The following is a 16,625-nucleotide window of genomic DNA, read 5'->3' on the forward strand; positions in this document are numbered from 1 at the left end:
TGCATAAAGACACTTTGGCTCTACTTCCAGGACTTGGCTGTCCACATAGTAATAATAGTAATAGTAGCTACTCTACTGAAGCAGGCTATCAGCAGAGACACTGAAAATTGGGTGACACAAATGCTATAGAACATAGCCGAAATGCATTTGGATGACACAACCTCGAATCACAGATGGGAAAGAGAGGGTGTCTTATCCTGCCTTGCTGATAACATGCTGATTTTAAAAATATAGTCAAAGGGGTTCTTTTTCATCCTCCACAGCTTTTCACCTGAAAAATATCCTTTCGCGGGATTGGAGGAGAACTACTGCAGGAACCCAGACAATGATAAGATGGGACCTTGGTGCTACACCACAGATCCAGGCACGAGATACGACTACTGCGACATTCCTGAATGTGAAGGTCAGGGGTGGCTCTAGAAAATGCTTTCTTATCTGCCCTTCGTCTGTGGAGTAATTTGCTGTAAATCAATTTTCTACAGGGATATTAATAATCAATCAGTGCTGTGTTTGACAGAATCAAGTAATACATGACCTCTTGGAAAGGACCAATTTTGCATATTTTCCATTATTGATCTAAATTATTTTTATTAAAATGTACTTCAACAGGGACTAATATAAAACTAGATATAAACTCTAGATGCAAACTTCTTATGCTTAAAGTTCTGACACAGTCTAAAGCCAAAAACATATTTGCAATTAAATCATTAAAATAAAATCACAAAATCAATACAATTCAAATACACAATATTAATTTAACATGGTAGACTTTGTTGTTTCATTGAAACCAAGCAATGAACTAGTTTTTAAATCAGTATTCTATTGTTTTAATGGACCAATCAATTTAATAGTGCACCTCAAAAGTCAATGCTAAAGATTTAAAACATCCTATTGAAAAATGTTCATTTCACATTTCCTGCTATATTTATCGGTGCCATGGGGGAATGAACAAGGGTGAGATATGTGTAACCACATGGATAGTGTATGTACCACGTGAAGGCTCACTTCCCCATCACTTTGTCTATTCCAACCATGGGGATCCTTTACTTGTACACTATGTTATGAGGTCATTTGGCCCTTCACTGACATGAGAGCATCATTTTCGCATTAAGTCTGCTTCAGTTTTCCTTATTACCCCATAAAAATTAAAGTCTTATACTACTTTGCTGCACCTTGTTCTTTCAAGTATTCCAAAGTTTCCATTTTTAAGTGATGTAAGAAAGAAAAACAGCCAGTTATGCTTCTCAATAATATAAAAACAGAAGCACTGTCCCTTTAGGTGAATATTGTTCCCGCGTGAGGTCATGAACACAAGCAAAAACCCTAGCACTAAAATCCTGAGAGGGTGCTGGCTTATTTGGCAGTTATCCATATGATCAGAATAATTTCATAGAAATTTTTAAAGACCGCCATTGGAATGGGGACCCCAAATATTAAAAAATTCTAGTAGAGAACTTACAGACTCCTGAGATTATGTGCAACCTCTCCCCCGCCCCCTTCCCACCCACCAAGGACCACACATCCCACTTTGAAGACATGGCATTATGGAGTTTCTGGATTTGGTCAAGACTATAAGAGTTGAGAAGGTATTAACCAAAATATACTAATTTTACCATTTGAAAAAGGGAATGACGTTTTAGATTGTATTAGAAAATTAAGCCTTTATTGCCAATTTTGTTGCCAAGTGATTGTTGGAAAAGTACATCGAACAAGTGGCAAAGGTATCAGACATTTCTAGTGGGATTCTAGTTTTTACTCCGTTTTGCTTCATCCATTTCATCTTCTTTCTTCCTTTCCTTCTTGTCCGTTCTGCCCAGATGAATGTATGCATTGCAGTGGAGAAAATTATGAGGGCAAAATTTCCAAGACCGTATCTGGACTTGATTGCCAGGCCTGGGATTCTCAGAGCCCACATGCTCATGGATACATTCCTGCCAAGTAAGCCTCACTGGGAGTGGAATTAGATGTTTATGACTCTGCAGTGTTATGGGTAATTTAATGTTATTTAGATATTTTAGCATTCCTCAAATAGTGAACATACCTGATGTTTTTGAATTTCAAAGTTTGAATCTTCCCACATGACTGCAAATGAAGGATACACTCTTACTACTCAAAATGTGGTCCATGGAAGAGAGATATCATCTGAGAGTTTGTTAGAAATGCAGAATCTCAGACCCACTGAATCTGAATTTGCCTTATAACCAGATTCCCGGCTAATTCGTAGGCACATAAAAATTTAAGAAAAACAGATATATCTCACTTGTGTATTTTGCAAATATTTCCCTCTTATCTTTCTTCCTTTCCTTTTCCTTCACACTGATGAGATTCAAGGCTTCCTAGCCTATGATCTGTGGATGGGCTTTAGGGCTTTGTGAACCCCTCAACATTTTATGTGTATTTATATCAGTACATTTTTCTGGGGTTGAGGATTCCTAACTTTCACTAGCTTCTCAAAGGGGATCATGAATCTATAATAGAAATGAGTCCCTGATTTAGAAAGTAATGATTAGTTCTAGAGTACAATGTTCTACATCTTCTAATTAATTGTACTTAATTGTACACATTAATTGTACTTAAAACACCTCCCTCTCTGTAGCTGCTTCGGTCTTTCTCTTCTTTCCATGACGACTATAACATTATAACGGGACTTATAAAAACTTATAGGCAAAGGGACTAAGTCACATATTTCAGTGTAGAAAACAGCTCCACTGAATTTCTGTACCTTCCATTCCAAATAGCTATCTTAAAACACAGCTGTTGCCATTTTCCTTTCCCTATTGTATTCCAAAGAAGAAATACAGTAAAGCCTCAAGGCTCAGAATTGGGTAAATTTACTTTCAGGAAACTGGGTAAATTTACTTTCAGGAAAGCAATCCTGCAAGAGGATTGCTTAAGCCACTGCTGGTTGCTCTGTCCATCCTGACTAAGCATTTACAGTCTCAGGAAGGGACGTGAAATGAGCCCAGAAGGGCACGAGGCGTGGCGTGCATCTCACAATCTCAGTCACTGGGTCCCTGTTGTTGAGGGGACTCTCTGGCCTGCACACAGGAGCATAGCTTATCCGTCTCAGTTTCTACAAGCTCAAAGGCTAGCAGGACCAGAACCGGGTAGATCAGAAGGACCATTCCTTTAAACTATGAAGACACCAACTACTAGGCTGCACTGTTTACTAGATGACTATCTCTAGCCAGTAAGTACTTTGTGTTTTAAAAATTGCTATTATTTGCAGCTGAATAATTGGAGTTGGCTTACGTCGGTTTTCCAGATGGCCAAAATGATAAAGTTGATCCCATTCTATGATCTTTGCACATGTAAACTGTTAGAAAAACAATCCTTAGAATACTCGGCTAATGTTTCTTATGAGATTGTCATCCCACTGAGAATAACCTTCATCCAGTCACCTCCTTGGGTGCCTGACTGTGCCTAGCACACAGCAGGTGCTCAATATTTGCTCATTTGAAATGATTCTCCTCCGTGGATGTAAATGTTCAGTGCTGTTAAAATCCTTCTTGCACATTCAGATTTCCAAACAAGAATCTGAAGATGAATTACTGTCGTAACCCTGATGGGGAGCCCCGCCCATGGTGTTTCACCACCGATCCCAGCAAACGCTGGGAATTCTGTGACATCCCGAGATGTAGTAAGTATGCTCATACCCAGTCCTCAGGGATCTTCACCTGTTCTTCTCTTGGAATCAAGAGTGCTGTGCCTGAGTGTGATGCCTGAAAATTGCCCTATAAATTCCGTGGGATGTGATTACTCTTTTAAAACAATTTATTAGTTACTGTAGGTAATTGATCAGAGTATCTAGTTACTATGGGGTTTTTTTCGTCCCGTATCAGAGACTTCTGCCTTTTTTGAGTACAGATGAATGTAGACTTTTGGGAGCGATCTCTGACCCTTATGGTTCTCTAGTGCTAAAGGCAAATCAGACCCATGCCTTCTGGTACATGGATTTCATTATCAACCAGAGTTCTTTTTAATTGTAAGCAAAGAGGTGTCTCTGGATGTCCAGTTTTTCAGTATGTTCAACTTGGGAGGGAGCAACAGGAGAAGAGAGGTCGGGGGAGAAGATGAAATGGTAGACCTAGCAGGAATGAGTTGGAAAAAACAATTTTATAATATTTTCCTTCTATGAGAATTTGAAGCAAGGCACTGAACAAGGGCATCTGAGACCATTAAAAAGGACTCAGTAGGCCGTGAGGGCTGGCTTCCTGTTCTTCGCTCTGATGGTCATCCTTAGGGAGGCTGAAGTGCCTCGGTACTCTCCTTCCTTATGCACATCAGTTTCTCTTTCTGTCATCTTCTTTTATTTCTTGAGACTTTCTTTTTTTTTTTAATTGAAGTATAGTTGATTTACAATATTGTGTTAGTTTTGGGTGTACAGCAAAGTGATTTGGTTATAGATATATATATACATATATATATATATATTCTTTTTCACCCAATTCTTTTCCATTATAGTTTATTACAAGATATTGAATATAGTTCCATGTGCTATACAGTAAATTTTTGTTTACCTGTTTTATATATGGCAGTGTGTCTTAAGAATTTCTTGACTTCTCACTGCATACCCTTTTCCTTGGAGATACTATTTTCTTTCTTCCCATGGACTCTCTCTGTTGTTTGGCTTTGCGGAATATTGGGGGTCAGCCAGTTATGTTTACTTAATGAATAATTTATTCTTCATAAAGGAAGTTGGATTGTTGGTACACGTGCAGATTTGAGGTGGGATGTGACACATGTTGATGCTTACTGTGTGTGATGAGCTGAGAATATAGAGAAAACAGAATATAGAAAGAAGCATCTACTCCAAGGGTCTTATCGCTGGAGGAGTTCCTCATGAGATGGTCTTGGAAACATCGATTCTACCACATCAACTTCTTCTGAAAAACGATAAAAAATTTTCAAATGCCAATATCTGGGAGGATGAGTGGAAAAGAAGACAGGCTGATGCTCCCTGCATCTACCAATCCCCCATAATATCCATCTGTGAATCCTTTACTTAAAAAACATTCATTGTCATGTATTTTTCCCATTTAAGCAACACTGCCACCGTCTTCTGGGCCAACATATCAGTGTCTGAAGGGAAGAGGCGAAAACTATCGAGGGACAGTGGCTGTCACCGTATCTGGGCACACCTGTCAACGCTGGGGTGATCAGACACCCCACAAGCACAACAGGACCCCAGAAAACTTTCCCTGCAGGTGAGTCTGCTCTGGTCTCCTCCCGGTCAGCTGGATGGAAAGTGAAATCCCATTGACTTTGCCTTGGTGTTAGTGACAATAGAAACCTAGGCTTACAGCATTTGAGAATGAAAACTGGTCAAGTCACATGCAAGGGAAGTGAAATTTAGCGCTGATTTTCCTAGAACACTGGTTCTCAAAATGTGGTTTCCCAGGCCAGCGGCATCAGCATTATCAGGAAATTTGTTAGAAACGCAAATTCTTAGACCCTATTGTAGATCTACTAAATCAGTAACCTCGGAGTGGGTTTCAGCAACATTTTGACATTTGTACTAAACGTACAGTAAGGCTTGAGAACATTTAAATTCCAGGGCTATGATACACGCTTTTGGAGGCAAAACAGTGTAGAAAATACCCATTGTGTTTCCAGCATACAGCACAGTGCCCAAAGCTGTGGGAAAAGACCTATTTTGCTTCATTAGACACAGCCAAGGAATATATTTCAATCATTTCACCCAAAGAAGCATCTGTGCCATAATTCTCTGGAATCCTACTCTGCTTAAGTTCCCACCCATTATTCAGTTTGTATAATTCTAGAGAATTAGCTGGATACATAGCCAACATCACTATTAACAAGCGTGTGTGCACTTTGTTATTTCTTTAGCCTTTTTGGAAAACCAAACTCACAGTCACTTCTTTTTCAGAAATTTGGAAGAAAACTATTGTCGTAACCCTGATGGAGAAACAGGTCCATGGTGCTATACAACCAACAGTGAAGTGAGGTGGGAATACTGCACGATACCATCCTGTGAGTCCTCTCCATTATCCGCGGAACATTTGGATGCCCCAGGTAAGCAAGGGCAATGAGAGCTTACTGAGAGCTCCAATGCACTCTGTATTTTTCTACTCCAGTAGTAGCACAATATACAGTAGCTTTGTTTACAGTTTCATTGTGTTGTGGTCAGAGAACATGCCTTATGATTTCATTTATTTTCAATGTGTTGAGGCTTGTTTTGTGGTTCAGAATAAGGTCCTCTTGGTGACTGTTTCACATGCAGAATCTGGCTTCTGCTATTGTTGGGTAGAGTGTTCTACAAAAGCCAATTAGGTCAAGTTGGTTAGTACTGTTTAGCTCTTCTGAATCCTTACTAATTTTCTGTCTACTGTTCTATCGCTTACTGAGAAATGAATGGTGACATTTCCAGCTTCAGCTGTTCATTTCAGTTTTGTGTTTGCTTTATATATTCTGGAGCTCTTCGTCAGGCACAGACACACTTAGGATTGTTGTCTTTTTGAAGAAATGACCCCTTTATCCTTATGTAATATCTCTCCTTATCTCTAGAAATAGTCCTTGTTCTAAAGTCTACTTTTGCTGAAATGAATACAGCCATAAGAGCTCTATTTTTACTAGCGTTTGGATGATATATCTTTTTTTTCCTCAGTCTTTTAATTGAGATGTTTAGACTGTTTGCATTTAATGTAATCGTTAACATGGTTGGATTTAAATCTACCATCAAATTAGTTATTTCTACTTGTCCTATTTGAATTTTGTTCCTTTTTTCATCTTTCTCTGCCTTTGCATTAATTGAGTATTTTGTATTGCCTCATTACCACTGATTTTAGTATTTTTTAATGTTTACAATATACATCATTAACTTATCATATTCCACCTACAAATAATATTATTTTACTTGATGTATAATGTAAGAACCTTACAACACTGTACTATTTCCTCCCTCCCAAAATATTGTGCTATTGTTCTCAAAGAGTTTACTTCTATTATGTTAGAAATCTCACAATAAATTGATACTATTTTTGCCCTGAACAGTCATGTTTTAAAGCAATTATAAATTAAAAAAACGTTTATATTTACTTTCATTTATTTATTTCTACCATTTCTGCTGTGCTTCGTTTCTTTTTGTTGGTTCTCCAATTTCCATCTGATGTCATGTTCTTCCTGTAAAAAACTTAACCTTTATTATTTCTTGTAACACAAGTCTGTTGATGATGAAGTCTTTCAGCATTTGTATGTCAGAAAGGGTCTTTATATTGCCTTCAATTTTAAAAAGTAATTTTTGTTGGGTATAGAATTCTGGGTGGACAATTGTCTTCCCCTTTTACCACTTTAAAGATGTTACTCCATTACCTTCTGTTCTGAGTAGTTTCTGATGGAAATCTTACCTGTGTTCCTCTGTATCTAATATTTCTTTTTTCTCTGGTTGCCTTTAAGACTTTCTCTCATCTTCAGTTTTCAGCAGTTGATTATGGTGTATCTAAGTGAGTCTGTTTGTTTGTTTACTTATTTATTTATGGTATTTATCCTGCTTGAAGTTCTCTGAGCTTCTGGTGTTTGCTGATTGTTGATTTTCATTACTTTTGTAAAATTCTCAGCCATTACTGCTCAAATGTTTCTTTCCCCTGCTCTTTCTCTCTGTTTTCCTTTTTGGGACTTCAATCACCCAAATATTAGACCATTTCATATTGCCTCATACCTCTTACATGCTTGTTCTACTTTTTTCCCCCCACTGTTTTTTTCTCTTTCTCTTTGTGTGTCAGTTTAATATTTATCAATCTATTTTCAAGTTCACTGATTCTTTCCTCAGTTGTGTTTAATCTCTTGATCAGCCCATTGAAGGAATTTTTCATCTCTGATAACATGGTTTTTATTTCTAGTGTTTGCATTTTATTCTTTTTTTTTTTTTAAAAAGAGTTTCCATCTCTTTTCCATAGTATTTTTTTAAAAAGAGTTTCCATCTCTTTTCCATAGTATTTTTTAATGTTTACAATATACATCATTAACTTATCATATTCCACCTACAAATAATATTATTTTACTTGATGTATAATGTAAGAACCTTACAACACTGTACTATTTCCTCCCTCCCAAAATATTGTGCTATTGTTCTCAAAGAGTTTACTTCTATTATGTTAGAAATCTCACAATAAATTGATACTATTTTTGCCCTGAACAGTCATGTTTTAAAGCAATTATAAATTAAAAAAACGTTTATATTTACTTTCATTTATTTATTTCTACCATTTCTGCTGTGCTTCGTTTCTTTTTGTTGGTTCTCCAATTTCCATCTGATGTCATGTTCTTCCTGTAAAAAACTTAACCTTTATTATTTCTTGTAACACAAGTCTGTTGATGATGAAGTCTTTCAGCATTTGTATGTCAGAAAGGGTCTTTATATTGCCTTCAATTTTAAAAAGTAATTTTTTGTTGGGTATAGAATTCTGGGTGGACAATTGTCTTCCCCTTTTACCACTTTAAAGATGTTACTCCATTACCTTCTGTTCTGAGTAGTTTCTGATGGAAATCTTACCTGTGTTCCTCTGTATCTAATATTTCTTTTTTCTCTGGTTGCCTTTAAGACTTTCTCTCATCTTCAGTTTTCAGCAGTTGATTATGGTGTATCTAAGTGAGTCTGTTTGTTTGTTTACTTATTTATTTATGGTATTTATCCTGCTTGAAGTTCTCTGAGCTTCTGGTGTTTGCTGATTGTTGATTTTCATTACTTTTGTAAAATTCTCAGCCATTACTGCTCAAATGTTTCTTTCCCCTGCTCTTTCTCTCTGTTTTCCTTTTTGGGACTTCAATCACCCAAATATTAGACCATTTCATATTGCCTCATACCTCTTACATGCTTGTTCTACTTTTTTCCCCCCACTGTTTTTTTCTCTTTCTCTTTGTGTGTCAGTTTAATATTTATCAATCTATTTTCAAGTTCACTGATTCTTTCCTCAGTTGTGTTTAATCTCTTGATCAGCCCATTGAAGGAATTTTTCATCTCTGATAACATGGTTTTTATTTCTAGTGTTTGCATTTTATTCTTTTTTTTTTTTTAAAAAGAGTTTCCATCTCTGCTGAAATTCTTCACCTATCCATGCATATTGTAGTACAAGATCCTTCAACATATTATCACAGTTACCTTATAATCTCAATCAGATAGTCTCCACATCTCTGTCTGGCTCTGAGTCATCACTGAATCTGGAGCTGTTGATTGTTTACCACTCAACAGTGGCTTTTTTTTCCTTTTTTTTTTTTTTTTGGTCTGTCTTGTAATTTTTAATCAAATGCTGGGTATATATGTAGAGGAACAATAACTATTGAAGCAAATATTATTTACACTTTGAAATGGGCACCCTTCTTCTTTTATCAGTATGTTATGTGGATAATTGAACTGATATAATTAGCAGATAGAAGGAATTTGGGTTTTTGTTGTTGCTGCTTTTACCTTAAGTGAACCATAGGTTTCAAATCCCTGCAGTGATGGGGTGAAATCACTTTGTGCTTAGAGTAGGGTCTGGGGTGCTGAAGAGTTTTCTCAGTATTCCTAATCCCTTCTCAATTTTTAGCAATCACTGCATGCCTGCACCACAGAGGGGGGTCATGCCACACTTCTAACCTGACCCTTGTGGTAGACTACTGTTTCTTGTTACTCACTGCTAAGATTTTGGTGGAGGTAGGCATTCTCTATCTTCCTGGTTTACCCTCAGCCTTAGATAGACTCTGTGCACCTGGGTTTTGAAGGTAACGTTTCTCAGTATTCTTGCCCCTTCTTCCCATGGAGCTAAACTCTAACTTGTATGTGGGGTGGGTCTTGGGTGGAAGAGTAGCAGACTTCTGTTTTGGGCTGGTGAAGTATCCTGGCACAAGAGAATTTTCTGCCCCTCCTCCAGGGTAATAAGATTTTCGCCCTACACCTCCCCGAGAAGCAGTGGATCTTTGCCTTAGTCCTGGATGCAGGACCATTTCCTGCCCCACTCCCCAACAGCTTGAGGTTTTGGCTTTGTATAAGCAAAGAGTCTCAGGAAATGCACAGGGTTTTCATGTCTTCCTCACTGTCACCCTGTCATCACCTGCAGCCTACACCAATGAATGTGTCTCTTTCTGGAGACCTGCCCAGTTGTTCTCATGATCTCCCAGTGGAGATCCATAGAAGAGAGCTTGCACACGAGTGCAATGTCCAGTTATAAGCCCTCTGCCCTGCTTATTTTTTTCTGAGTTTTAAATTAAATATTTACCAAAAAGTTAGGTCATTAAAGTTTTAGAATGTTATGGATCTATTGTTTTCTTTGCATGTCCATCTGCCTGCCAATATGTAAAAGAGAAGAGTGTTAGTTCCCAGAGATGACTATTCCGTTTGTTTAATAAATTATTTCACATATTTCTCTGTTCTAGTCATTATTTACTGATTTCTTCTACTTCCATTTCAGTACCACCCGAACAAACTCCTGTAGCCCAGGACTGCTACCAGGGTAATGGGCAGAGCTATCGAGGGACATCATCCACTACTGTCACAGGAAGGAAATGTCAATCTTGGTCATCGATGATACCACACCGGCACCAGAAGACCCCAGCAAACTACCCAAATGCGTACGTCTTTGATTTTTAACCATTAGAGGAGCAACAGCCAACTTAAATTCCTGTTAAAAGGGCCATGCTTTAAACAAATATCTTAGGACCAAATTTCCTTTGGCTCCAGACTATGAGACAAAATGTCTCAGGCAGCTTGCTTTTGAGCAAAATTTCTGAAAGAAGAGAAGCTAGAGGCTGGCTATCTTTCCTGAGTAGTTTTGCAGAAGCAGGGTGGGAGATATAGAGGGGCTGAGGTCATAGTCGTAAAAAGCTCAGAAGAACAAATGATCAAGAGCTTAGAAATAGCATCATTCCACAGCACCTGCTAAAGATCAGTGTGGTCTTTCAACTATGGAATTTTATCATTTCATCCTCCAACTCCTGAAGGGGTTTTGTGTTTGTCATTGAGTAATAAATATAAATATGTATCACCACCAGGTGATAAATGTAAGTATTTTTTCACCTGACCTGTATAGATACATTGGGTCCTGGGCACTAGTGGTCTAAAGGGATACGAGTTACCAGAACATTAGGAGCAAAAGCAAGAAGGCAGATTAGAGTCAGAAAGTATACAGATACTGATAGGCAAAATGGACATATAGATGAACAAAAGCTAGGTCTGGTCAGACCAGCTTTTCTGCGATAAATGGCTGTAAAACATATGGAAAAACTGTTTTCACATGACGGACAACAGACAACACAGGCCTGAGACTTTTCAGAAAAGAAAATAAATTAGAAGAAATTTACAAGTACCCTGGTTTTCTTCCTGGAGATACTTCCTGGACTGCGGTGCAAGGAGATGGAACCAAAGCAGACCACAACAGTCTTGCTAAACTGAGGAGGCAGAGATTGGAGTTGGGGATTAGTGAGGCAGCTTGGATTTAGTAGGCTGGGTAATAATGAGGAAGGATCTGTGCAGAGAAGGAGCTCCAGAAATATGTATAGAGTTCTCCTTAAGTCTCTGGCTGAATATAAAGCTGCAAATGCACAGGGAGAGATTCCACAATGTTAGTGGGGCGAAGAACAACTAACAGGGAACAGTGAGATAAACGGAGATTATAGAACTCACACAGCACTAGGAGATTCTGTGTTTGCAGATTTGGGATTCTTACTAGCCAGAGAGGAGAGACTTCATGGGACACCTTGGGCATTCAGTAAGGAATCCAGAAAAGTCACACTTTAGGAGTAGGATTAGTGTATTCCTGGAATAAAGGTTACTCTAGAAAAACACCCTAGCAAAGCTTTAAAGCAATCCTAAAATGATCAAAATGATCTCCAAGTAAATTAACTGTCTGCCAGAAGAAAAGTCAACACTCTTGAGAGGAAAATAACAAAACCAAGCCACTCAGTAATGTGGTATCTATAATGTCTGGCAGAAATTTAAAAATTTCTAGACATGCACAGATCATTAAATGTGATCCATAATGAGGAGAAAAATCAGTCAATACAGACTCAGAAATGATAGAAATGATGGAATTGGCAGACAAAAAATTCTGAAAGATATTATAATTGTGTTTAAGGATTTAAAGAAGAATAGGAACATAAAAGAATCAAATGGATAATCTAAAGAGAAAGGAAACTATAAAAGAGGCAAATGGAAAAGACAGAACTAAATATATATATATATTTAAGAACTAAATATATATATATATTTAAATATATATCTTAAATGAAAAATTCACTGGATGGCTTTACCACCAGGTAGACAATACAGAAGACATTACTGTTACAATTACATGACATGACATGACATTACATTACAGTAGACATTACTGTTCTAATTTTCTTACACTATCCATGATGCTGCATAATATTAATACATGTTTGAATGTGGTAAGTTAGAGAGGGATATTGTAAATCCTAGAGTAACCACTGAAAATGAAAACTCAGAGGAATAGATAATAATAAGGATATTCAATTAATCCAAAAGAAAGAAGAAAAGGAGAGAAAAAGAGTAAAGAAGGCATGGTACAAACGGAGCATAAATAGAATGATGTTAGACTTAAACCCAGCCATATCAATACGTTTATTAAATATAAAAAGGATAAAACAATGCAATTAGAAGGCAGAGATTGTCAAGTTGAATAAAAACCAAAGCGCAGTTATGGTCTCTTTACAATACATGCTCTTTAAATATAAAGACATAAATAAGTTAAAAATCAAAATATGGAAAATTAATACCATAAAAACACTAATCAAAAGAAAGCTAGAATGGTTTTTAACATCAGACAGACAAAATAAATTTAGGATAAGAAATATACCAGAGATAAAGAGGCCATTTTTGAAGTAAAAAGCGTTAACGATGTTAAAAAGAGTTAACAATGCGTTGACCCGATGTTATTAGGGCCAACGATGTGTTGACCCTAATAACAGGGGTTCAGATGTATGAAGCAAAAACTGACAGAACTAAAGAGAGAAATAGATGCGTCCACAGTTACAGTTGGAGATTTTCTCACTTCTCTCTTGTATAGTTAAAAATTCTCCCAAAACAATACAGTAGGACAAGTAGATGAAAGATTCAGAGAAGGTACAGAAGTTTTGGAGGAAAATATGAACCAATATAACATATGCCCAACTGCAGAATACACATGCAAGTGCACATGGAATATTCACCAAGGTATATCATATGCTTGGCCTTGAAATAAGTCCCAATAAATTTAAAAGGATTAAAATAATATACAGGTGTCTTCTGAGCCAACAGAATTAAATGAGATATAAATAATGAAAAGTTTAGGAAATTCTCAAATACTTGGAAATTAAAGAACACGTTTCTAAATAACCCATGAGTCAAAAAAGAAATCACAAAGGAATTCAGGAATCAGTGGTACTAGCAAAAAGATATACAAATGGAAAAAGGGAGAGTCCGGAAACAGACCCACAACAAGTATGGTCAGTTGATTTTCAATATACCTGGTGAAGCAATTCAATAGGAAAAGGAAATTTTCCCCCAAATTGTTCTGGAACAACTGAGTGTCCATAAAGGAAAAAAAAAACCCAAAACCTTGACTCCTACCTGCCATGTCAAATTCACTTGAGAAAACTCTTAAACCTGAAAGTAAAGGTTAAAACTAAAGCTGAAATTTAAAGCTTCTAGAAAAAAACATGAGATTATTTTCACAACCTTGGGGAAGGCAAACCATTTTTTGATAGGATCCAGAAAACACTATAAAAAAATTATAATTTGGACTTCAATAAAATGAAAACTTTGCTCATCAAAAGTCATTGTTAAGAAAATAGACAAGTCACGGACTGGGAGAAAAATAGTCTCAATCCATATATCTGACAAACGGCTTGTATCTAGAATGTATAAAGATCCATTCCACCCACTAATAAGAAGACAAACAACCTAATAAAAAGGGGCAAAAGACTTTAATAGACATTCCACAGGGAAAGATATACAAATGGTCAATAAGTATCTGAAAAAATGTTCAACATTTTAGCCATTACAGAAATAAGAATTATAACCACAATGAGATACTACTAAATACCCAATGGCAATGGCTATTATTAAAAAGACAGAAAATAAGAAGTGCGCCCAGGACGGGGAGCTGCTACAGCTCTCACACATGTTGGTAGGAACGTCAAATGGAACAACCACTTAGGAAACCAGTCCAACATTTTCTTATAAAGTTAAACGTGCATCTGCCTACAAACCTGCAATTCTATTTGTGAATACTCACCCAAGCGAAATGAAAACATAAGCCCCCAAAAAGATCTACCAGAAAGTTCTTAGCAGCTTTATTCATAAAATAGCCCCAAACTGGAAACCGCTTCAGTGGCCATCAATAAGAACGTGAATAATTGGTGGGATATTCATATCATGGAATACTATTCAGAAATAAAAAGGAACAAGCTACTGATACTCTCAAATAGCATGGATAAAGCTCAAAAACACCATCCTAAGGAGAGAAGCCACACAAAAGGGTATATACTTGTATGAGGCCATTCATATGAAGTTCCAGAAAAGGCAAAACTAATTTATGGTGAAAGAAATCAATAGTATTTGCGTCTGGGGGGCAGCTGAGATGGATTGAGCAGTGACCCAAGGGAGGTTTCTGGGGCTGATGGAAATGTTCTCTATCGCACTAGGAGTGTGGGTTATACAGGTATGTGTGTTCATCAAAAGTCGTCAAACTACCTTTCAAAAAAAAAGAGCAGGAGTCCGTTTCACATGACAAGCTTTTTAAACACATCCAGGGGCTCAGAAACCTGCTAACGGGCTTCCTCAAATTATGGGCCTGGGCGTGAGACTGTCCCTTGTCTGTAGTTCCCACAGACACAGTGTTGTTGGATTCCCATAATACATGGTATGTTTCAAACTATCTCAGAAGCCTCAGACCGTGGGTCTAAGCTGCAAAGGGGAGTCCAAGGCTGAGACTTCTGAGAGGCTGGAGTGAAGTTCGGGCCCTGGGGGTCCAAGTTGCCCAGTGAGCCCCAGGCTTCTCGTCTGCTATGTCCTTATCCCATTGTTTCTGATTCAGCTCCCACAGACCCCGTGGTCTATCCAGGCATCTCCCTTCATCCCTTTGGTCCCACTGTCCTTTAGTCACACCCCCTCCCCTCAGTCCCCGAGTGGCTCCAGCTAGAGGGGTCTGGGGTTTCTCCTCGTGTGCCCCAGAATGCATCCTCTGGAAGCCTCATCCTGCCTGGGAGCTAGTTTTCCAGGAAGGCGTCCACAAGCCTTCCAAACCCCAAACCCACTTGATCTACCTATGATATTTACAGTAATATTACTGTCATGAGTTTTCGTTTCATTGTAAAATACAATATGAGTAAATAGACTAAGAGAGCTGGCCTGGGAATATCAATATCATCTTGTATGTCAATATCATCTTGTATGTCTTTTCCGCCTTGGATAAATATGTTTTGGTTCCAACTTCCGTAGCCCTATGTACTCACATAGAGAGAGAAAGCCAGAGATATAGATATATTTGTATGTGCCTTAAAAAAAAAATCTGAAATACATGGTTCAAAATCCATATTGGTTATCCCTGGGGAATGTATTTAACATTCCCAGGGAAAGGAAGACATTCTGATACTTTCTCTTATACATTTATATATGATCTGTTTTTATATGGAGCATATATTACTTTTGATTTTTTTAAAAACAAAATTATTTATTTATTTATTTTTGGCTGCCTTGGTTCTTCACTGCTGCGTGCGGGGTTTCTCTAGTGCATCGAGCAGGGGCTACTGTTCGTTGCGGTGCGCGGGCTTCTCACTGCGGTGGCTTCTCCTGTTGCAGAGCACGGGCTCTAGGCGTGTGGGCTTCAGTAGTTGTGGCATGTGGGCTCAGAAGTTGTGGCTTGTGGGCTCAGTAGTTGTGGCTCACGGGCTCTAGAGCGCAGGCTCAGTAGTTGTGGTGCACGGGCTTAGTTGCTCCATGGCATGTGGGATCTTCCTGGACCAGGGCTCGAACCCGTGTCCCCTGCACTGGCAGGCGGATTCTTAACCGCTGCACCACCAGGGAAGTCCCTTGATTTTTTTAAAATAAAAACTATAACCTATTTTTAAAAACTTACCCACTTTGTTAGAAGTTGAGGACCATATGTGCTTGTGACATTATAATAATAATTGGTACCTTTGGTACCTTAATGGAAATATTTCAGTCACTTTGTTGTAACAAAATTCAGAGGGTGCTGGGGTGCCCCTGAAGATTCGCTCACCTCTCATGACCTGTACTGTTGTGGAATTTACAGTGGCTTGACAATGAACTACTGCAGAAATCCAGATGCTGATAAAAGCCCTTGGTGTTATACCACTGATCCGAGCGTCAGATGGGAGTTCTGTAACCTGAAGAAATGCTCAGAAACACAAGCGCAGGTCACAAAATCTCCGACTGTTGACCAGGTTCCAAGTATAGAGGATCCTTCTGAAGCAGGTAAGAAGTCTGTGGCCAGACATCTATGTAGTTGGGTATCGGGATGGTAAGAGATGGAAAATCTTTGGGATGCAGAGACTTCATTGCTACAGGGAGCTGGAGTGCTGGCTGAGTCTGCGATATGGAAGGAAGCCTCAGCGTATCACCTGGGGGACCCAGAGCTGCTCTTGCTGGCATGATGGGGTAGGGCGTTTCT

The 16,625-nt window shown here is 38.2% G+C and overlaps 1 protein-coding gene across 4 annotated transcripts in view; it reads left to right on the plus strand.

Annotated features, from left to right (window-relative positions):
- Positions 1-16,625, plus strand: part of PLG (plasminogen) — a 43,276-nt gene that overhangs the window by 11,233 nt on the left and 15,418 nt on the right. For 3 of the 4 annotated variants that reach the window (XM_059940879.1, XM_059940878.1, XM_059940875.1), the window contains exons 5-11: positions 264-403; positions 1,818-1,938; positions 3,522-3,640; positions 5,045-5,207; positions 5,891-6,036; positions 10,407-10,566; positions 16,248-16,429. In XM_059940879.1, the coding sequence (XP_059796862.1) occupies positions 264-403; positions 1,818-1,938; positions 3,522-3,640; positions 5,045-5,207; positions 5,891-6,036; positions 10,407-10,566; positions 16,248-16,429 (1,031 nt within the window). Of the gene's footprint in view, positions 1-263; positions 404-1,817; positions 1,939-3,521; positions 3,641-5,044; positions 5,208-5,890; positions 6,037-7,526; positions 7,533-10,406; positions 10,567-16,247; positions 16,430-16,625 lie in introns of all 4 variants that reach the window. The other variant, XM_059940877.1, reaches the window with a different exon arrangement.

This window comes from Balaenoptera ricei, chromosome 12 (assembly GCF_028023285.1).
Source record: "Balaenoptera ricei isolate mBalRic1 chromosome 12, mBalRic1.hap2, whole genome shotgun sequence".
Classification (NCBI taxonomy): Eukaryota; Metazoa; Chordata; class Mammalia; order Artiodactyla; family Balaenopteridae; genus Balaenoptera; species Balaenoptera ricei.